This window comes from Cydia pomonella, chromosome 26 (genome assembly GCF_033807575.1).
Source record: "Cydia pomonella isolate Wapato2018A chromosome 26, ilCydPomo1, whole genome shotgun sequence".
NCBI classification, from domain to species: domain Eukaryota; kingdom Metazoa; phylum Arthropoda; class Insecta; order Lepidoptera; family Tortricidae; genus Cydia; species Cydia pomonella.
In genome coordinates this window covers 8864225-8888730 of record NC_084728.1, presented here as the reverse complement: position 1 = coordinate 8888730, position 24506 = coordinate 8864225, and the positions used below count along the sequence as shown (strand labels likewise).

The window sequence follows — 24506 nt, the reverse complement described above, 5'->3', positions numbered from 1 at the left end:
ATACAAAATGAGACTAAACGCAAACGCGTACGTCACGTTTCAAAATCGAATTTATTTACACTAGGGGTACTGATCTGTATGGGTGCCAAGTTCTGTTTATGCTGTGTAGAAAATCCTGAAATTACAAAGGATTTGACTTGGCTAGTTTTTACCGACAAACCAAGTTTTGGAAAATTAACATACTTAGACAATATAACTTATACGTAAAATGGTAAAAAAATGAACCTTGTAGCTTAATAAATCTATTTTTTGCGAATTTTCGCGATGTATTTATAATAAATGTATTTTTGAGAAATTTCGCGTGTAAAAGCTAGTTTAGTTTATTTAGGTTTAGTTACAGTGATACATTCAAAAGTGAAGTGTCTTTTGTGCGTGCAAACTTTACTTTTCTAAGATGAAAACAGTGTTTTTTTTACATAAAATCGTTTTTCGTCGTTCTTTACATAGGGACATACTTACAAAAAAAAAACAACGAATCGCTTCGAGAAAAGTTTGGTAGTGCCCTTGCGCTTCGCTTTGTTCATCTTGGCGGGCACTACCGTGCTCCCAGATTAAGTGTGTGATAAGAAGACATAAAAATACGAATTTAGTTGACACGCTGCCAGATCTGGTACGTAATATAAAGATATTATATTAAATTGTATAGGTAATGGCAAAGTCACGGGCAAAAGCTGGTACTCCTATAAATACTATTCCAAGTAATTTACTTTATACAACTAATCAAAGTCCAAAGTGACGCGCGCAGTCGATAAACCGTTATCGACAAAAAGCACTCATCGATATCGATACGCCATAAACGTAATTAGCCGTCGAGTTCCACTTGTTGCTGAAGGTCAGGTAATGGCTATTGCATTGTTTAGTTAGCTTACATTTTTTATGGTGTGTACAAGAAAACACGCAACGGATTGGACTTGGCTATATATCTGCTTATGGCTTATATTTTTTTCTTATATGTATAACTGTATACACTTTGAATTATTAATCGTATTTAAGTGCCTTTTATAATATAGTAACTGAATATAATTTACATTATATGATATGCTGAATAATACTAAATATTTATAATGTCAGTATTTACAGATGTCTAATGAAACGTTTTTATGGCTATGATTTATTTCCACACCTCGTTTGTGGTAAACAGGCGTATAGGCCGTATGATGACAAGATTGACAAGACTTTAACAATTTTCACTTTAAAGTATGCTGGATACGAATACAGTTTTAACTGACAGTTATTGTCAGTCACGCTTGCAACTTCTGTGACCTCATATGCGCATTGCAAACGATTTCTAAAACAGTTTTATATGCAAAAAACGTGGCTTGATGACTTTTATTCGTATGCCCGTAAATTATCGTTATGAATTAATTTTATTAAACGGTCAAAAGCATCCGATAAACCCGGCATTTTTCTAAGACTTTCATCATACTAATTTTTAAGAAGGTACTTCCTCATAGGTATAATACGCCGATAAGGATAAAGTACGAATATTATTTCTTAAACTATATTTATTTTATAATTTCTACAGAAAAGTCAAGTAACCTTACTTAAACTTTACTATGCCCTAAAGAATATTTCGACCCTTAAGTAAACTTAGAAGTTTGGGAAGGCGATCAAGTGCAGTAAAATCTCGACTCATAGGTTTCAAGTTATTTAACAATAGCTAATTTAGTAGGTACTAACAATATAAAGATAGGACCCATCGATGTCAGGTGTAGGACATATCACCGGGAGCAAAGAGGCACATAGCGGCGACCGCGACGGCGGCGTATGTGTGCCAATTGGCCAACAGCGCTGTGGAGTGGCAGTTTGAAAAAACAATACTTAATAAGGGCTGATAAACTTATCACCATTGTGACAATTGTCACCTGACAGTGACAATTCGCCGTACAGTGCTGGTCCAACAAATAAATATTGACACTAGGTACCGTTGCTATTTATCGGCCCAGAAATGGACAGGACATTGTCAGTGGTGTTATTTGTCAGCGTGGTGAAACAGGATTCTGATAATGACTATTTGTTTTGGCAGCTAATGGATTAATTATAGTTATGTCGGGAATAGGTTTAATAATTTTGCTGTTATTTGGAGTTTAATTTATCAGGTTAAAAGTGATGGCATATTGTTTTTAACACTACTTATATTTATTAACTGAAAAAGTACATTTAATGTAGATGTGTGTATAACTAAACAATAATTTATAACAATAGGTATTTAATCCCACACAGACTTATGAATTTGGAGTAAAGTGCAGTTTATCATTCGCAGAATTTTTAAGTCCAACACTAACCTTAGGTATTTAGTTATGGGTCGGTCGGTCTAAAAGTTCAGCAAAAGCGTTTATTCCAAATTTGAATCCTTAACTTGTACACGAATAGGAAACCATAATTAAGTCATAATTTATGCTAAATACATTCGGATGTGCAATCTTGTTTTTTTGTCAGACAAGCCTGCTAGCTAAAAATATTTAGCATCCTGATGTCAATTAGGCATATCCAATTGGTTAATCACCGGCAATTTATAACACCTCGTATCATAAACAAGATACTAAAAAGTCTACCTATTACTAGACTTTAATACAAGTAAATAAGATTCAAAAATGGTCAATAAACGGAGTAGTCGATGTCCTACGTTTTCCCTCACATCTGTCTGACCTTCGATATTTAAACTAGTTCATTTCATCGATAATTATTCATCGTGCATACATGCATCACTAATTGTGAGATTGCAATGAGATACGATCGATTATGGCTTATCAACTCTATGTCTTTATGAATAAGGTTGAAATTTCACTGGTTCTTTAATTTATCAGTATAGTATAGTATGTCATATGCAAATCATGCTAATTATATATTATAGGTATTTTTTGCTTGACTTGAGAAGTTAGAAGCATGAGTATATTATTATATTAAAAAATAATGCTTTTGAATTATTCAAGTAATAAAATACTGTTACATTTTTACAACAATGCAGTACTATTTATTATAACAATATGTTTTTTTTAATTCTCTATTTTAAAAATAAATTTAGTGACATTGGTAGATCCATGGTATGCACTGTTCGGTTTACAGATAAAATAATATATATATATATATACGACTCTTTTGAACTTTTCTTTTTTTTGTTGTTAAAATGATTGCTTTCGCTAGTCTATCGGAATTCTAAAATAGTACATTACGATACAAGTGCGAAAAATAGGAAATTCGAAACGAGTGGCGATAAATTAAAACACGACCGAAGGGAGTGTTTTAAATCGACACGAGTTGCGAATTACCTATTCGCACATGTATCGTACAACGTTTTACAGTACATATGGCCCTTTAAATGTTCGACACAGTAACGTAATATGCTACTTCTCGCACTAGTGCTATAAAGTAGCCCCATATGTACTGTAAAATAAATTTAATTGAAGATCACATTTTATCTTATTACATTTTGAAGTATTTCACCAAACGTACACTACGTTCTAAACACTCAAAATTTCAAGCTAAATAAAATATTATTAATTAGAATGATAATTTTCCAAAGAAAAGTACAGTCAACCAATTAGAATCCTAGGCCACTATAGAACCTTGTCGCTTTAACTACTAGATACTTGAAACGCATCACTCAATAAGCACTGTCGTAGAAGTCATTATGGCATGGTTCTATAGTCGCCTAGGAATCAAATTGGTTGACTGTACCTATAGCGGTACTCTCTGGTAGATTAACACAGATTACACAAAAAGGTAGCATAAAGACAATGCATTCCATTTTTAAGTCAACAGATTTTAGAATGACTTACGCTAGAACAGTGCGGGTGCGGGCTAGGGCAGTGGGGGTTCGTTTTTTCGTCATAGAAAATGAGGTATCGGAATCGGACGGCTCGGCCCGGACACGGACCATACTGTCAGTTATTCGCGATTGTCAGCTTTGGCGAATAACTGACAGGCCGATATCGTTCAGCGAACTGGTAATCAGTGGGTCCCTTTTGTCAGTGTCATATCAGTTTTTTTACGAACGTTAAGTATAAAAAAACTTATTTTTCTTTCTTTTTTATTTTTCTTATCATATTTTTTAATACGTATAAGTTTTACATATAAAAAAACTAACATGTCAAGGCGACTCCACTCCTCTGTTCCGCCGAAGCATGCAGTTTTGTACAGCTACCGTTCTTTTTTGCGGACCGCGTCATGCGCGACCAACCATCATCCATATTTATACATTTTAATTTAACATTTATTATCCATTCACAAATTGAGTTGTTGTAATGATTGATATTTTGGTGCGGATAATGTAATCGTGAATAAAGGCGTGATTGATTAAATAATGGCTCTTCTGGATATAGTACAAGGGCACTTTTATAAGTCATGGATATCGTAAAAGGAGACCTGTTGCAAAGAATCTTAACAGTCAATCAGCTTTTGGCGAATTTGCACTTAACGTACCTAAATATTATACCTGATACTGATATTTCATAACTAGTTTAAGAAATGATATCATACGTAATGTATAAATGCGCTATTATAACTAACGATGTTAGTATTTCTTTATAATTCGAAATAAATAAGTTGTAATAAAACTGCACATTGAAAGAAAAGCATTTATTTTTACTTTTATTACGGTTTTTCACTTAGTTAATGGTATAATTGCTTGATAAATAGTATTCGTTTTTTACCTTTCTTAATGAGTCAATTCGCTTTACTTTTATACATAATTATATAGATTTCAGAAAAAAATGATAAAATAACTTCTATAATATATATTCTACAGAATTATTTTTAACTGTATGTTAGAAAACTTTTAAACTTATCTTGAATGTTTTTTTCTAGAATATCATATTTAGGATGATTCTTGTTTACTTGTTTTAGCCCTATTCATCTCAGGAACTAGTTTTTGATTCATCATTAACATAAATTATCATTCCGTGTGAAACGTCTAGAATTAATTCGTTTTCATTACGACTGTCGATGCTAGATATCGTTTATACATTTACATAAACATGTATATTTATATATTGTTTCACTAGTTCTCACTTCTTACCTAGATTATGTAGTTTATGTCAATGAATATGAATGCAGAGTTAATATTCAATCAGTTTGGAATAAGTGGGTGAGCCAGAGTTATTGGCGTATAATTTTTATTGCCTAGTGCCTAGTTTTATTAGTGGAAAAGTGTTTTATTAGGTCTTGCTAAAAAACGTTCTTGACACACATTCCTGTGATTTACAGCTATGCAATCAAGCATAAAAATATGCAAGTATTGTGTTTATGAAACAAAATTTTACATGAATGTTTAACAGCATATACAAAAAGCTAAACTGTGCACCGTTTTATTTGAGGAGTTATATCCCCTATTACTAAAAAACTACGAACGAATCACACATAAACCTCGACACAATCCCCATTCACACATTTGCAACATACTGCATAAACCCGTCCATGGAAGTGGTGGAATAGTTGTATACGCGAAGGCACCAGGCTCTACGCTATGCGGCCTATGCCGGACATTTCTTTGTACTCACCGCCCGATATACGTTGAATACCAGCCTTGTATATGTTGAATACCGTCCATATAAGTGTGCTCGGATGTATTGCATACCACCGTCCTCAGTTGACGAAATGCACCGGTGGGAAAACTGGGTAAGTGGCAAAAATAAAATAATGGAAACAAAAGCTTCTAGGTAAAGAATTTTATGGCTTGAAGTTTATGGCTGTTTTTTACGGTGTGTAGTGCTTCTGTTGCGGGAGCTTTATACGCTTATATTGTAATTAAAATGTAATGGGATGAATGGGAAACTAAGACATGTGAGCTGTAAATATATAATATTGTATAATCACGATTTTTTTCTTAGTAAATAAATATATTTATAGAAATTTGAGATTAATGATGACGTTGCCACATTTAGTCGTTGAAAACGATGCAGAATTAGCTAGGTATGTTTTTTGTTAACAGCTCACATTTAACGACTCTATAACTAAGAAGGAGTATCTGTTTTCCTATATTCTTAATGAAACAAATATTTTTATGAATAAACATATTATGCGAAAGCAACAAATACTTTTTTTTTAAGATAAAACATTTGACAACGCGAATTTTTACCACTATGGATCATAATGCAAAAAGAAATGTATTGTTTTAGGCGAACCAGCATTTAGACTGTCACTAATTGTGACCAAAATGAGTGACAAACAAATCTAGTCCTCATGTCAAGCGACAAAGTGGAACGTTTTGCCGGTTGCCGTCACAAATTGTTCACAACATTTAAACTTCAATCGAAAATTTCGCTTTTCAATAATTTATTACTTTTATTTTATGTTATACGCTGAAACAAACTATTTGCTCTCTGAGAGATCTAAAATTAAGACGAATATTAAATTGGAAACGTGATTTTTTGGTAGCTCCGGATACATTTTTGGTAACGCCATAGACTTAAATAGTGACGGTCGGTCTAAAAGTAGACCCGCTACCTTTATCTACAACGATTTCTTTCTAACTAACCCTCGTAATATCTCCTTATATATCCCTCATGCCATGCAAATAATAAATTAAAAAATGATTACATACAGCCCACATAACCAGCGTTATTTCAATATTATATAGGCGAAAACACGTACAAAATCAGTACAATTCACGGCACTAATAAATATCGCGTGACTCGCATTACTTCATCATCACGAAAATGTCTTGTATCATTATAATATTATATGAACATAGGACATTTTGGCTTGATAATACGAAATATTTTTAAAAATAGTAATAATTCCGTTGCGGTTCCATATGTTGCCGCCATCTTGAATATTGTCACGGAAGCGTTTTGTGCAATTGAGGTGTATGTGGTTTTGGTACTAGGCCATTTTTTGTTTCGTTCAAAATTGGTAAAAACGTGGATATACTTTGTTCTGTTCTGTCAGTTTTTAGGGTTCCGGACCAGAAAGGTAAAGGTAATAAGGAACCCCTATGGCGCGTCTCTGTCCGTCTGTCTGTCTGTCACATCGCTAAATATGTCTAGAACTACTTACGCTATCGAACTGAAATTTGGAATAGTTATAAACAAGGCTAACCCAAGAGTAACTTTATATATTGTGCCAATAGAAAATAGATATTCATATGATAATTAGAATAAGTAAACTGAACTGGACTGTGTATCTCGGTGAGGACTGTCGTGGAGGAAAAGGCATGTTTTATGTGTAAGTTAGTTTTAATAGAACCTTATGTACATTTTACACTGTTTGTTCTCCTAATAAATAAAATAAATAGCTTAAATCTAAAATAGGCCCTTGAAGCATTGTACCAAGGATGCTCGCATTTCCTCGTATCGAAACATTGATACGTTGTGCGAGGAAGCCGCCAGCTATCCGTTCACCAGTTACGTCAACCAGACGCTTTGCGATTTCTGCTAAACATTGTGCGCGCTGGGACCCCATGGACCTAGAGTAATATTTATATCTAACAAAAGACCAAAATAATGTTTCGAAACATACCGAAGCGGTGGTCAAATTCACAATGTCCAAGGAAATGAATAATTTTGCCCGCTCCGCTGCCCTTCATAATGTTTTTTATGCGTCGTCAATAATACAATACTTTTATATTTCATATAGGTCATTATAAAACACTTAATGATGCGGTTCAGAGCATGTGTCATCTTTTGATAAGGTTTTTTTTTTATACACAATAAGAAATACACAGAATAATTCTTTTTACATATTTTTTCGCCAAACTGCCTGACAGTTTGTTGGCGAACGGTAGCACTCAACATTCTTCCTTAATCTGCTATAAAAATAAAATCTATTTTACGACTTGCGATAATTCGCAAAAAAGACTAAAGTCAGACCAAGATAATTCTGCATAATCAGACATCGAAGTTTTTGTGGCAAAAACGAGTGTTTGATAAAATTAAACATCGATTAGTAATTAATAAATATTATAAATAAATAAATATTATAGGACATTACACAAATTGACTAAGTCCCACAGCAAGCTCAATAAGGCTTGTGTTGAGGGTACTTAGACAACGATATATATAATATATAAATATTTATAAATACTTAAATACATAGAAAACACCCATGACTCAGGAATATCCATGCTCATCACACGAATAAATGCCCTTACCAGGATTTGAACCCGGGACCATCGGCATCATAGTCAGGGTCACTACCCACTAGGCCAAAGCGGTCGTCAAATAAAACTTAATTAAAAGTTTTAACTTCTACTTGCTGTAAGTTACCGAAAAATTTCAAGAATACAAATCAATTAAAAATCTGTACATCATTTCTTTATTATATATTTAGTACTTAAAAATAAAAACGTAAACTGTAGTATACGTCATTGCCAAAAGAATAGAAAACTGCCAATATATAAAAAATATATCGAACGTGTTGTGTTACAATGTATTATACAACGTTACGCGTCTGCGTGTATGCCTTTTGTCTTAAAAAAAAACTCAAAAATACAAGTATAGAACAGTAAAAACAAAGCATCAGTACATGCACAGGGTTAAACACATAAATAATTCCGGCAGCAGCAGTGTTAACAGAATGGAATTGAATAGCAATACGAGGGTTAACTTATAACGTGACCCGGGCAATCGGGTGGGGGCGGGCGTAGGGTTGGGGTGTGTTCGTCAATGTCGATAGATTATAATACTTGTTACATGATAAAACAATAGGTATACGGTAAAATTTACGAGCTATCTACAAACTAACGGCCCGATACGATACGCCAAACATTTGCTAAAGATACGATTTGGATTTGATATATCAGTGGCAAAAGTGACGTTTTTGTTTTTGTTTTGTTTGCGTTTCTTCAAACAAAAACGTAACTTTTGCCACTGACATATCCAATTCATACTGTATTTTTTGGAAATTTTTGACGTATCTTAAGTTCGAATCGGGCCGTAAGTAATATTTAAACCTAATCTATTATCACACTTTTCTCTGTTCTTATGTAGCTACATTTTTTAATATGATTAGATTAACAAATTTCAAGGTTTGTCGTGGTATCATTAAGCCAATCTGCCCACTCGGGAGTTATTTTGATTTTGAAACACTAAAAACTGTTCTTTTATATCTACAATTAATGTATGTGTCATAAAATACCGTTAAATTGTAAACACTCGTCAGTTTACAATATAGCTAGTTAATTTATAAACTGTCGGTACGAAGATTACAAAGTATCTAACATAATCTAACGTAGGTTAGATAGTAAACTAACGGGTGCACAATCTTACGATGCCATGTGCATTATAAAATCTATCTGTTATTGAAATAAAAATAAATACTATCTGCAGCCAAAAGAGAAGAAATGCCATGGTCATATATTTATTTTATGTATGTCTGACAACATTTATATTCAATAGCTGTCGTTGATACATGTGCCTCAATGTTTCTTAAAATAAATTAGACATAGCCACGTCAATTATGTTGATAGGATTGGTCTTACTTTGTTTGCCACTAACACCTTTAGCCAAAACGGAAAGACATGCTTCAAAACAAGACCAAGACCAGTTTCCGATATAGTCATTATGTTCATAAGATAAATTATGATCAATTACATATAATGTCACACAGCTGTTTAATGTCGTGTTAAAATGCAGTTTAATGCCTTGATTTTATTTCATCGGATGCGTTTTAAAGCTAATTAGGGACCTATTATATTAAATTTATTATATTTTACAAGAACGAATGACATACAAAGTAACTGTTTTATCCTAATATATAGCTATACCCAGGCTCAATAAATAAATATTATAAATGCAATGCAAGTAAATAAAACACGTATACACTAATACTTTTTATTGCTGTTACTTTTCAATGTATGGTTAACCTATTGTAAACAAAACTAAATAAAATTTTGGCTGTTCAATACACGAACTTAATGTTGACACATTGAAAATTCAACTTAATCATGTCAACATTAAGTTGACTGGCTGATGTCGATCAGTGCTAAATTATATCAAATACGGAATTATTTCTCATACTTATTCGAAAGCTTTACCAGCGTGTCGTCAGATCAGCAGAAACAAAATAAACAGAAAATATCGATATGAATCTCAATTTTCATCGACACACCCCCACCCCTGGCCTAGAGTAACGGTGCACTAACGGCCCGCGCCCCGCCCCGCCCACATTCACGCTACCCCCACATATATACATACATACAAACACGTTAGTCTGAAATTCAAGTACATACCGGGGATGGATAAATAAATGTGAATACTTTTTGTTATAAGTTCTTGTGTAAAAAGTGTGTAGCTTATGGATATTTTAGGTTTTCAAGTTTAAGTAAATGATATTTATACCTACGAGCGTTTGTCTAAAAAAATGCCAATTTCATAATAGTACATTACGATACAAGTGCGAAAAATAGGAAATTACGAAACGAGTGGCGATAAATTAAAACACGACCGAAGGGAGTGTTTTAAATCGACACGAGTTGCGAATTACCTATTCGCACATGTATCGTACAACGTTTACAGTACATATGGCCCTTTAAATGTTCGACACAGTAACATAATATGCTACTTCTCGCACTCGTGCTCTAAAGTAGCCCCATATGTACTGTAAATGTTATTTTGTTTTCATTAATTTGTACACGTTACCAGCCCGGTGAGGGATGCGTTCATAAAGTTAACTTTTAGGTAAATACTAACTCCATGATACACATGTTATTTATTATTTTGTTCCAGTATTCATTACCCCGTAAAAACTCTTGTTACCTTCTGGTTTCCAGCTTATGCCATTTTAAAATGACTATTTGTTAACAGGTGAAGATCTGGTTCCAAAATCGTCGCAGCAAGTACAAGAAAATGATGAAGGCAGCGCAAGTGGGGGCTCCGCCGCCGGGCCTAGGGCTCCCGCCCGCCAGCCCGCCCAGCAACAACCAACTATTACATGGTGAGTTGAGAGAAAATGTTTTGCTGGCTTGTCATTCTGACCCCCTTCGAGCGACTGAATCTAGTGAAAAAGATAGTACCTATAGCAAACTACAGTTAGACGTCAAACTTCTATAAAATTATTCCGAACTGTTAAGTTTCTAATTCAAATCGAATCCATCCATCGAATGCTATACAAATTATTTAATAATTAATAGAATCTAAACGATGAATCAAGGAATAGAATCTCCATAGGCAGAACTGTTGCAAAAGTGTCCAGCTGTCAGCTATAAATAATAGTTCCAAATCTCTTCAGAGTAGCGCTAGAGTAGCTAAAAAAAAACCTAGGCGTTATTGACGGAGTGAAGTGCTCTGTCTATGATTATATTTTTTTCTTAAGTATTCTAGATGTTGTAGTGCCACCTATTTATGTTTTTTTGTCGGACACATTTTAGTACCTATATGGAGATTCTATTTCTTAACTCTACCTTCTATAATCTAAACTAGGTATGTATGAAAAATAACCATAAACAAAAAGGCTAGTATCAATAACCCAGTTATGTCGCGGGCATGTAACGTCGCACTGCCGTATCACACTCGGCTTACTAAGGAACTGGCCAATAAACCAGCCCTCCACAGTCCTCACCAACTTTACCACAGTCGACAGCGATCCATAAACCAGTTACCTCGCAGCAACACAGTTGCTAATGTATATTATTTTTCGCAGGCGGCGGCGGCAGTTCGTCCGGCTCACAGCACTCGCCCGGCGCGTACGCAGGTGCCGCACAGGCGCACTCGCCAACCCCGAGCTCCACCCCCGTATCTGAGCTGTCCCCAGGGCTATCCCCCACGGGGACGCCATGGGACGTGAAGCAGCCCCCACAACCAAATTGGGACGTTAAGGTAGGCCGATTATCCTGGTCATTGTAACACTAAAACAACCCCGACTAATACCAGCTCTACCCCTATGTCAGGGCTCTCCCCCACTGAGACGCCATGGGACGTGAAGCAGCCCACACAACCAAATTGGGACGTTAAAGTAGGCCGATTTTCTTGGTCATTGTAACACTAAAACAACCGCCACTACCAGCTCTACCCCTATGTCTATGGTATCCCCCACTGGGAACGCCATGGGACGTGAAGCAGCCCCCACAACCAAATTGAAACGTTAAGGTAGGCCGATTGTCCTGATCATTGTAACACTAAAACAACCCCCACTACCAGCTCTACCCTTGTGGCTGTGCTGTCCCCATAGCTATCCCCCACTGGGACGTGAAGCAGCCCCCACTCAGGTTTGTGGTAGTCTTGATAGCTTCATTTCTTACTTATTATACGGGATTGTAACTTAAACATGTTGTTACAGCCATCAGCAGGACGATCGCCGGACGGCGCGTCGTGCGACGTCAAGCCACCTCACCAGCAGTCGTGGGACCCGAGGGTCGGATACGTAAGTACCACTATATACATACAGCAGCCTCATGGCATCTTAGACAGGCATACCTTTATAAATCGCGCCTCCAATTATCCAATTCCAACTAACAGTCAAAAATGTAACTTTATAAGTAACTGCGTAATGTAATGTACAGTACCTACAAACATTTGACTGAAACCGTTTTTTTTTGTCATATTAAAAAAATAAGCGAACAAAACCTCTAGCATTGGAGGCTAGAATCGAACCAGAGGAGATTAATTCAACTTTCGCGGCTGACTTCATAATCACCACGGAGGACCCTTGATATTCCTCGAGTAGGTAGGCTTTACATTGGACATTTCGTAACGTTACGTTACGTTCGTTTCGTTTTGTAATTTTCTAACATTATTAAATAAATAAATAATATAATGGCCAACAATTAAAGTCCGTGACTATACATATATGCAATCCAATAAACGATTTGACAGAATTGGCTTAGACACCTAAGCCAATTCTGTCACATTGAACTTAGTTATTTTGGAATATCGAGAGAGTAATATAAACATTTATTTCAGACCGATAACATCCATACATTTTGTTAATAACAGTAAAAGAATTCTTACACCATACGTTAGTACAATTTAACTTAGATTATCCAGATTATTTGGCCTTGCCTATCAACACGTCTACCTAGAGCTCGTGAGATGGCAATCAAGGCGTTCAGCCAACCAATTTAATGTTTTACTAAAATGATTTCATGTGTTCCATAGTTACACCATGGGCCCATTTTTCGAACGATATTAGACTAATATTATTAGTCCACGAACTGTCAAGTCGTATGGGTTACCACGGTCCCATTTCTCGAACGGTATTAGTCTAATATTATTAGTGTGTTGCAATGGTAAGCCATACGATTTGACAGTTCGTGGACTAATAATATTAGTCTAATATCGTACGCGCCCCATGGCAACACACTAATAATATAAGACTAATACCGTTCGAGAAATGGACCCATGGCATAGTTTTACATGTATATAATTATAATTGTGATATAAGTAATTGTGAGTGCTGCTTGATTGTTTTATTTTGCTGGAATGGCCGAACGAAGACATGAAAATATATAATTTTAAATCAGCAAAAACAAGAGATAATTCAAAGAAAGCGCCCCTTTGGTGCTTAAGTAACTAATATACTTAGTTTAATGAAAACAAATACAATTTTCAGCTTATTTCCCCAACTGTCCTCCAGTCCTGATTTTGATACACAAACCCTCATCTAATTGCATGAACCTTTTACGATATTAAGCGGGCGTGGCGCCGCGCCTTGCATTATATAAATTAAATTCTTTAGATCCTTATCTATGTAAGTATTTATATATATAGTTAGTTATCTATGAAATAGAACCTACGGATTTACATTTTTTCAATTAGTTATTTTATGATTATTACTTAATTTAATATCTATCACTATCATTGGTGGACCTCTTCACGAGTAAATGCCTCCCCCAGTGGCCGACATTCTGAGCGGTCGTGCAGTGCATTTTGCCATTTGTGCGATATGCTGTTGGTGATGTCATCGACCCATCTTGTGGGTGGTCTGCCAGATTTTCTTTTCCTTGTGGCCCTTTCCAAAGTGTCACACGTTTGGTCCATTTCGTATATTCCTAGCTAATACTGTGACTTATACTCGTAAAATGATCATGAAACTAATCCTTTGTCTCTTCATCAGGGCGCGCCGCCCGGCCCGTGGGACATGAAAGGCGCGCACGCGCACGCGCTCCACCACCAGGGGGCGCCGCAGCCCCATCCCCCCTACGTACCCCAGTACTCGTGGTACCAAACTGACGCAAACCCTGGACTTTTGACGTGAGTTGATACCATATAACTAGTTAATTAGTAATAAACCATATCACGCAGTAGAAAAATCTACTAGACCTGGAACTTCTGGAGGCACTTATTACGTAAGTTTCCAACTTCTACTCACAATTCTGTGAATATATCAAGTATTTATATAAGATGGCTTACATCTGGAATTTCTGGACGAACACCTGGCCCGTGGAACATGAAATTAGTGCACGCGCATGCGCTCCATCACCAGGGGGCGTCCAAACCCCACACCTCCTTACGTACTCCAGTACTGGTGGTACCAAACTGACGCAAAACCTGGACTTTTAAGGTAAGTTAAGTACTACACAACATATTTATAAACTAATCTAAGAACTACAAAACGGTATACTAAACCTGGAACTTCTGCAAGAAAACAACTTTTATAGCGTTACAGCCGCCCCCTATGTGCCCAGTACTCGTGGTACCAAACTAAGTAAGTAAGACTTGATAGACCTGGAAGACCTGGACCCAAACTGATGCGTATCCTGGACTTCCTACGTTTAAGTTTTTATCCATTATGTTCTACACAGTAAAAAAAATTGACCTGGAACTTCTGAACCTAAAATAATGTGATACCTGGACTATTAACTTAAGTTCCTAGATAATAAGTAATATATACAGTCTCATAACCTGAGACCTGGAACTTCTGTCTTCTTATATCTTCTCTTCAGTTGGCTCCTCAAACGTCTTTTAGTAAATGGCACGAGCGCGCATACTATGGTAAATTTAATTTAATAAGCCTTCAGATATTAAAAGAAGGAAAAGTTCTGCAAACGATCACACCACCACCAAGTAAGTATAAAATAATAACCTATGTATGCCCAGAACTAGTTTTTGGTCTGAACTTGATACCCTCAGTGGTCAGATTTTTCCAGTGGGTCAAGACCCAATGGGCATAGATGGGTTAGTAACTATGTGGAAAAAGTATCCCTTCAATCTACATCGTCGTGCCCAGTTATGGAGCATTTCATGCGATGGAAGCTGGCTGGGCACTGCTGGGCACTGACTAGTCTAATATTTTTATTTTGACTACTTTGGAAAGAATAATAAAAATAGAATGAATCGCCGTTTAAAGTAATACAGCAGTATCTAGTTATCGCGAGTTTGAAACTCGAGGCGTTTACATATTCCTTTTTTTTAATGCTCAGTTTAATACAAAGTCACTCCAGAATTTATAGTTTTCTCGTGAGAAATTTAAAGCAGTGATATTTTAAAGAACTTATAAAATACACTACACGTTACGTATGTTTTTTTTTACAAACAAATGGTTATTTCATTAGTATTTTACAGTCGTCAGCTTCTATTTTATAAATTACTTATGTTTAATACAAATAGAATAGTGTTGCTGACACATGTCCAATTCTATAACTAAATCTAGTTAAATAGTACTGCTAGTAATAAATGAGCAATTTACTACAATAAATTGGAAACTTAATAAATATATTGGAATAGTTAAATAAATATAGACCTCAAAGTATCCAAATTTAAGTTTTTTTTCAACCTTAAAAGGGGAAAAAAATAATGGTACCATTCGATTTCTTATATTTTATTTAAAAAATATTGTAGAGCAACTATACAATACATAAATGCAATATTTCAGTGACAATTTTTGTCAGGAGCGTTTCATCAGTAAAGTGCGATTGTCAAACTTTGACTATCATTTGTGAGTTTTGTATTCCTTTAAGCCAATGGGTCCCACATAAACATTTGATCCTCAAAACAAACCTGATCGAATGGTACCATTTAAAATAAACGGACAGACAGACGGACATCATATTGCCTTTTTTAGCAAGAGTATTTTAACTAATCTAATTTTGTATACAAAATGCCTCACACATTACATGTTTCTCCGTCTAAGGCACTTAGATAATGTAGACAGCAAAGTAAAAAAAACGTAGTGATATATCTAGAAATAGTTCCGATCCAATTCAAACAATTTTCAATTCAATCAATGTGCAATTGATCATACTATATTTTTTGTTTAATATTCAGAATCAGAATTGTTTATTGCACTCATGTTAATATACAGTTAATATATATTTTTTTGTTATTACATCAATATTCATATGAATTTGAGTTGAATTAAATAGATTAAAAATATATTGACGTAACGAAAATGCCTATAGCAAGCTTTCAACGCACGTATTGCCCTAATGCTACTAACATTACTAGTACTAGCACTAGCATTACTAGTACTAGCAGTACTATTACTGTTACTAGCAGTGCTAGCAGCCGGATCCTGGCAAGTATAGCTCTCCTTTTTTATTGCAGTCCGATGCAGTTGCAGTATTATTCCAACTATTGCTGACAGTAACTCAAGGACACATCTGATGATGCTGATATTCAATAAATAGGTAAGTGTTTTAAATACTGTAAATATTTAAAAAAAATTGCACATATAAGAGCGTTTTCACAATGTCCAATCTGTCCTGATGTCGGATACGACTACAAAGAATCAAATAGTAAAACAGTGCCTTTTTATATATTTTTGTTTTTTTGTTCAAAAGAAAGCGTTAATTCAGAAATAAAAAGGCTTGATACCATAACTAGGGCATTTTCTATCAGCTGTTTTCGATAAGGGTCAGCCGACATCCGATATGGTATCGGACAATGTAAATATTCTCTAAGGATTAAGTAATTGATTTTTTGACCACAGAATACATAAAACTATACATTTTGTATTACTAGGTAGAATTTGTACTACATAAATGAATAAAAATATATCAAAATCCATTTATAGGATATATTTGTTATTTTGTAATTGTTTTTAGTTTTTGTATTGTTTTTGTTGTCATAATAATATATTGATTAGAAATAATGTATTTAAATAATTTTGATTAAAAAAACAATATAATACTCTTTTTTGCACATCTCAGGTTTACAATACGTACAATGGGACAGAGGTAACCACAGGCGGTCTTATCACTTAAGAGCGATTTCTTCCAGATAACCTTTGGGTAGTGGAGATAATGAAATATCAAAAAATATTAATATCAATTTCTTTTTGTCCCCAGGGTATGGCCTGCAGTGTAACAGCTCGGCGACGTAAGTTCACAATAGTGAAATTAAAGATGGCGGCCGCTAGAAAATGGCGGAATTACCTGTCAAGTTAAAATGACATCTGTCATTTTTAACGCACAAGAGCTGTAAATGTGAATTACTTGTATCGGCACAACCAACTTTAACTTTAAGAAAATTATTTAATAAAATCAACTAAAAATCATTGTAAATTTTTATAATTAACTAAAAATAAGATGTAATTGTTAAAAAAAGGTTATTTGTACATGTTATTGGGCAGTTGTGTTTTTACTACAATTTTTTATTAATTTATTTTGTCAAACGTCAAATATAAGAAATAATAGTTCCTATTATCAAATGCCATTTTATTTTGGAAATAAATAAAAACTTTTGTAAGTTTTTAATGCTTTTAAATATCAAGCTAAAGATTTATTTTCGTATTTGACGTTCGCAAAAGTGTTGAAATTGTAGGAAAAATACAAAAATTGGAAATATGACAGATTCTGATGTGTCTATTATAAACTATTCCAATTTATTTAATTCCCTCCAAGATTTTACCAAGAATTAATTGTTTTAAGAACACTCCATTTGCAATATTTTAATTCAAAACCTTCCTGCATCATGAATATATGTTATATGTATTCAAAATATTTTGTTACTGTATATTGAGCATTGAAAAAATTATACATTACTGCACTTTAAAAAAATGCTCCTATTTTGAACAAAAAATGAGCTTTAATACATTTTATTTATATAGAGTATCCATTAAACAAGCGGTAACACAAACCAGGGGGTCTACCGCGAACATCGAAGTTCGTAAATTTCGGGCATCTTACTCTTTTACTCGTGTTTAAGTGTAATTAGAGTGACAGAGAAAGATGCCCGCAATTTGCGAATTTCGGTTTTCACGGTTATAGCCCAGTTTTTTGTGATAAATAAATTTAAGTTTTCATAGAACGATATTGTTTTGATCTAAAATTAATTTAATACAGTGTTTGTGCAAAAATTGTGTTCTGAATGCAACATTTTTATTTAAGCTATAAATTTTATTTTTAATTTCTATTGCAATTCCAATATTTTAGTCTATTCGAAACACACTTTTACAAATATATTTCATGCTAGAATAATAAAAAAACTATTTGTATCAAGAAATAAAATCATGTAGGTAATTTCAATTGCTCAATTGTATAAATTTTTTGCAAAATACATATTTATATTTTTAATTTAAGTATTAGGCAATTATTATATGTCGTATATTAAAATTAAACATGTACATAATAACATTGATGTGTTCTTATATTTTGAAAATATAAATGTGTATTTTATATTTTGAATAGACTAAAATATTTATTCTATATGGGACATTACGGGGAGAAATTGTAAATATATTTTGTATTATATAGAGAAATGAAGTATACATATAAATATAAGTAGATAGTTTAATTACTTTATAACTACTGTATTATAAGGAAAGTGGATAAGAAAAAAAGTGAATTAATTTCTTTTGTCAAAATAAAAAGAGTAAAAGGATTTTTGTGTTTTTATTTTATTTGTGTTTTTATTTTATTTGCGGACTTCAGCATTAAACCCAAACGCAGCATCAAAGAAAATGAGAACCTTTACTTACTGTAAAAAAAACAAGTTCTATTAAGAGGGATGAAGTTTTGGGTTCCTAACGAAACTACGGTTTTTTTCTATCATAATCATAAATCATTTATTTCGTGGTAAAACTTAATTTACATACAGAAGTATATATATTACAAAAAAAAAGATTAAAACATATTGAAATAGTTTATATCTAAGGACGGGCCTTACGGGCAATAAGAATGTTGCTAGTTCAGTGGTGTCACTCACGAATTCGAGCCAATCGTGCAGTCTAACGCAACTAGTTGCGACCAATCGCGCGCGTGATGCGAACTCATCAACCAATCGCATTGTGGCGTTAGTCTGCACGATTGGCTCGAATTCGTGTGCGTGACACCGCTGTACTGGCCCCATTCTTATTGCCCGTAAGGGAATTGCAGTAGACCTCGCATCAAGCCTAAAAAATGTAAAAGTGAAAAATACTTAGTTCGTTGAGTCGTCACAGTGAACTCACAATGATCTTAAGCACCATATACCCTATTGGCGCTTAAGCGCTTAAAGATAAATAGATATGAATGAATGAATGAATTGTTCATTGCATATCACAAACCAGTTATAAAGGTGGTACATATTACGTGGTTAGTTTTAGTGACGTCCTGTAAGGACACAGCAACATATAAACTAATGTTAACTTAAAACTAAGAAATAATACATTTCAAATAATTTAACATTACATATTGTTAAGAATACGAGCATTATTAATCAAATTTTTCATCGAAGTAGTCTTTTACATTATAAAGATAGTTTATTATTCAAGTAGGCATATTACAATGCGCTTATGAACGTCAAATAAAGCTACACCGGATCTAACCCTGCACCTCTGATCCGACAAGATTTAAATCCCCCCTCAATTGGAGGAGGGTATCCCAATATGGACCGGCAAGAAACTCGGCGGGACACATATTTTTAAAACATTACACGTAAAGTACATTAAATAAGAAAACAATACAATTTAGATTACTATAGAAATCATGTAATTACATACAGTAGCTACTTTACTTTACTATATATATATATATATATATATATATGAATTAATCGACATTCATGCCAATATCATTTCTTCCTATTCGCAATTCTACACAGTCTAAATTCCTCACAGTAAGTATTTAACCACATTCGCTATTGTGCACAGTCATTATTTGTGTACAGTAGCGATTCAGCCTTTTCGCAATTCTGCACAATCTGAATTCTACACAACGGCATTTCACCACAGTCGCTACTGTGCACAGTCATTATTTGTGCACATTAGCGATTCAGCCTTTTCGCAATTCTGCACAATCTGAATTCTACACAACTGCATTTCACCACAGTCGCTACTGTGCACAGTCATTATTTGTGCACATTAGCGATTCTCCCTGTTCGCAATCTCACACAATCTTAATTCTACGCAATATCATTTTCTCAAGCATGCAATGAAATATTGTCATTCTGTTCGGTATTTTAGGCTTCAAACATTTCGTTTCGGGCGGAGCACATCTAAGAAGCCGGCAATTAAATTAAAGGCCTAGGCCGACTAAGTACTATTTTTTAATTTTCATTTCACAGATATAGGAACACAGCATCATGACATTCAGAAATGAAAAAAATAATTGAAAACAATATTTCTTATTTAATAGTTGTTTTTAATTTCATTGCTAGTTTGAGAGAAGCACTATACATACCTAGGCGTGAAAAAAGGTTGCCTGCCTCATAACTATATGCATTCGGCCGGCAACCCCTTTGGATGCACGCGACTGTCTATCTTTATCACTTTTTGACAGTTTGTAACACCTTGTATATTAAAAGTGCGGAAGTGGTAAAATAAAAAGTGGCAAATGATTTTTTTAGGGTAATATGTTATAGGGCAGGAGGTATTTTATTCCATAAAAACCTTGATGTGTGAGGTATTAGGAAGGTTTTTAGGTCAGAAAATAATTTGTAATATGATACCCGTCATAACGTAGGATTTTTTTAGTATGTAATCTCAATAGCATATATCAAATAGTTCACTTTAAATCGGAATCACTTACTATGGCTGTCGGAAAACCACGGAACCCTACAACTAAGCATGGCCCGACATGCCCTTGACCACTTTCTAGTGGTATGGAACCCTTCATGCACGAGTCTGACTTGTACTTGACTATATTTAAACTTTTGAGGTACCATCAAACCCAAAAAATTACAGTTGACTAAATATATCGACTAAAAACGAAAAAATAAACTATTAATGCGATTAAATGATATTGCGTAGAATTAAGATTGTGCGAGATTGCGAACAGGGAGAATCGCTAATGTGCACAAATAATGACTGTGCACAGTAGCGACTGTGGTGAAATGCCGTTGTGTAGAATTAAGATTGTGCGAGATTGCGAACAGGGAGAATCGCTAATGTGCACAAATAATGACTGTGCACAGTAGCGACTGTGGTGAAATGCCGTTGTGTAGAATTCAGATTGTGCAGAATTGCGAAAAGGCTGAATCGCTACTGTACACAAATAATGACTGTGCACAATAGCGAATGTGGTTAAATACTTACTGTGAGGAATTTAGACTGTGTAGAATTGCGAATAGGAAGAAATGATATTGGCATGAATGTCGATTAATTCATATATATATGTGTGTCATATCAAACCATACAAATACATAGCTCTTTTAGAAAACATATCGAATTCTTACAAACGGAAAAGAAAAATTAAATTAATAAAGAAATGAGAATAATACATTAGGTATAAAAATCTGACAGATTGCTATACCAATATCAGCATTTAAAAAAAAATACCAAAACTAACACCAAAAATAGAATCTGGTCACAAAATTTACGAAAATCGATTAATAATTGCGACCTGTAGAGGAGAATATCCGCATATACGAAAGCAGAATGTCCAAGTCAAAACGGAGACCTTCTCTAACGCTACGGTTAATAATATTATAATAAAACTTCTCCAAGACACAGGCATATTAAATATATTAAAAGAAGGGGCCACTCACGTATTTAAAGTCAAAAAAAGTGTTCACTCCTCATGTTTCGGTACGGAGTGAAACATGTCAAGCGTTTTTCGACTCAAAACACGTGGGTACCTCAAAAGGAACAAACGGTACCCTTATAGGATCACTTTATTGTCCGTCCGTCTGTCTGTCTGTCAAGACCCTTTTTCTCAGGAACGTGTGAAGGTATCAAGCTGGAATTTATATCAAATACTCAAGTCGACTGTCCCTTGGAGCTGTGAAAAATCAAACTTCTAAGCCAACGCAATCAAAAGATACAGCCGTTTTTGCCGCAAATTTTCGACACTCGCAAGGGTATCAAAACCTACAGGGTACTTCCCGTGAACTCAGAATCTTGAAAGGTACGAAGCAACGTCTTATAGCACAGATAAAGGAAAAATTGCGAAATCCGTAAATACACACACACAGGTTTGTACGAAACCCTCAGTGCGCGAGTCGGACTCGTACTTGGCCTGTTTTTTAAACATATTCAATAATATTATCTTATAAACAAATAAACCTTTCCTCCAGTGTGCAGGCAACCTTAAGCTAACGATCGATATGGCGCGTACGCACAAAAACAAAAATCCCTTTGCCGCGCCGCGCCATCTGCCGAACGATTCAATAACCTTCGTAATTGTCCGCCATTTTAATTAATGTTTATTTCCATCAAGTCTGTTCCGTGATAAAGAGATCGTCTTTAATATCAAATAGTATAAAAATCTTCTTTCTCGCGTTGTCCCGCCATTTTGCCACGGCTCATGGGAGCCCTGGGGTCCGCTAGGCAACTAATCCTGGGAATTGGCGTAGGTATTCGTTTTTACTGCCATCTGGCCTTCCAATTCAGAAAGTAAACTAGGCCTTATTGGGATTAGACCGGTTTCCTCACAATGTTTTCCTTCACTGAAAAGCGATTGGTATCAAATGATATTTCGTACATAAGTTCTGAAAAACTCAATGATGAGCCGGGCTTTCAACCCGCGACCACCGCGAACCGTGGCTTTATTTCTTTTTTTCGTCCTCCATCTTTAAGAGGAAAGAAGACGGCCGATGATCCATACAAAAGTAGTCCCCATTTTCTTCTCTGGACATTGACATTTTCGAAAATATTTTTACATAATTTGATGTATATTATTATATTAACCATATCTATGCCCCTTCATACAAATGAAAAGGTGATTTCGCGCAGGTCTTCCACTTTCCTCTAAAGGCCCAGTAGGTTTGTGTTCTTCTTTCACTCTTACTGAGTATAAGCGAGATGGATAATATGGATGTACGTGCTCAGGCCCCGGATGTTTTTGAATTCTAATTTTAAGTTTTTGTTGCGAATTTTCACATTTTTAGCTTTTGTCCATAAATTGTAACAAATTTTTAAGTGCGTTTTAATGATTAAGACACGTTGAAGATCTTGGAATTTTTTTTAAAGATCGATAACTAAACGACACGTCAAAATGGACGTTTATTTCGATTCCGCTGTGATCCCAATAAGATCTATCTACGATATTTCTAACGTCAAAGTGACATTGGTTGCCCGAATCAAGCTGCTTGACAGCAATTATACGACATACAAACGATATCTAAATGAGAACTTATCTAAACCAGAACTTATCGTTATAGTATCTCATAAATAAATAAATAAATAATCAGTCTCTAGAGAAAACCCTCAAGATAGCTGTTGGCAACCGTATTATTGTTATCTAAAAAGCGGTACTATTTTTCAATAAGTTTTTGGCAAAAATTTAATTTTTGGTACAAGTTTTATCGCTGACTGTACTTTTTTCCACAGGCAACTAATACTCATCGAGACAGTTCTAAAAACCCCAAACACAATTAGGTTGCATTGTTTTATCACAGAGTTCCTATGGCTACCTCCTGTCTCCATCATCAGACCAGCTTGATGGTACCATAATATTGCATTGTCACCCGACTTACATATATATGCATGCAAATTTTCAGCTTCATTGGAAACCGGGAAGTGGGTCAAATTTAACTTGCAAGATTTGTCGCATACATACTAACAGCAGCGGTATCATGGTCGTGTTTTTGTCACTTGTCATATCATGCGTCACTTTCACACTTACATATTTGTTAAAGCGTGACAGGTATGGTGACAAATGATAAACAGCCGTCCATCTTAGCCCTGCAGGGCAAGTTAAATAAAAGCTTGTAAAATCTCCGCTCTTGAACCTATTCTATTCTATGCTGTTCTAGACCTGCCTGTATAGGCACATAGCGCTGCCTCGCTCACACACCGCATCAATGTGATAACAAGGACAAGTCGCCCAAAGTTCAAGAATTACTAGTTATTCTAGACCCAAGATCAACTTTTTTTGAACAATTGACAAGTTAATTTCTCATTAAAGGAGTATGCTTTTGGGCAAAATTAGTAGCGGAGCTGTTAATCATACGAGTGCTTATTTGGTGTTGCATATGACATGTTGGTTGACTGTACATTCACCCCGATTCGAAGAATGATTAAGACACGTTTAAGATCTTGGAAAGATCTTTAAAAGATCGATAACTAAACGACATGTCAAAATTGGCGTTGATTTCGATTCCACTATTATGATCCCAATAAGATCTAAGTATCTACGATATTTCTAACGTCAAAGTGACATTGGTTGCCCGAAACGGGCTGCTTCTGTCATTATACACATGATATCTAAATGAGAACTTATCTACACCAGAAATTATCGTTATCGTATCTCATTCTTCGAATGGGGCCGCTAA

The 24506-nt window shown here is 34.9% G+C and overlaps 1 protein-coding gene across 2 annotated transcripts in view; it reads left to right on the top strand.

The window, feature by feature from the left end:
• Positions 1-18695, top strand: part of LOC133532120 (homeotic protein distal-less) — a 140395-nt gene extending 121700 nt beyond the window's left edge. Inside the window, exons 4-9 of one of the 2 annotated variants that reach the window (XM_061870647.1) lie at positions 10743-10872; positions 11578-11753; positions 12214-12297; positions 13990-14126; positions 16419-16501; positions 17162-18695. In XM_061870647.1, coding sequence (XP_061726631.1) covers positions 10743-10872; positions 11578-11753; positions 12214-12297; positions 13990-14126; positions 16419-16455 — 564 coding nt within the window. In that variant the 3' untranslated portion in view covers positions 16456-16501; positions 17162-18695. The remainder of the gene's footprint in view (positions 1-10742; positions 10873-11577; positions 11754-12213; positions 12298-13989; positions 14127-16418; positions 16502-17161) is intronic. The other variant, XM_061870648.1, reaches the window with a different exon arrangement.
• The last annotated feature ends 5811 nt before the right edge of the window (positions 18696-24506 follow it).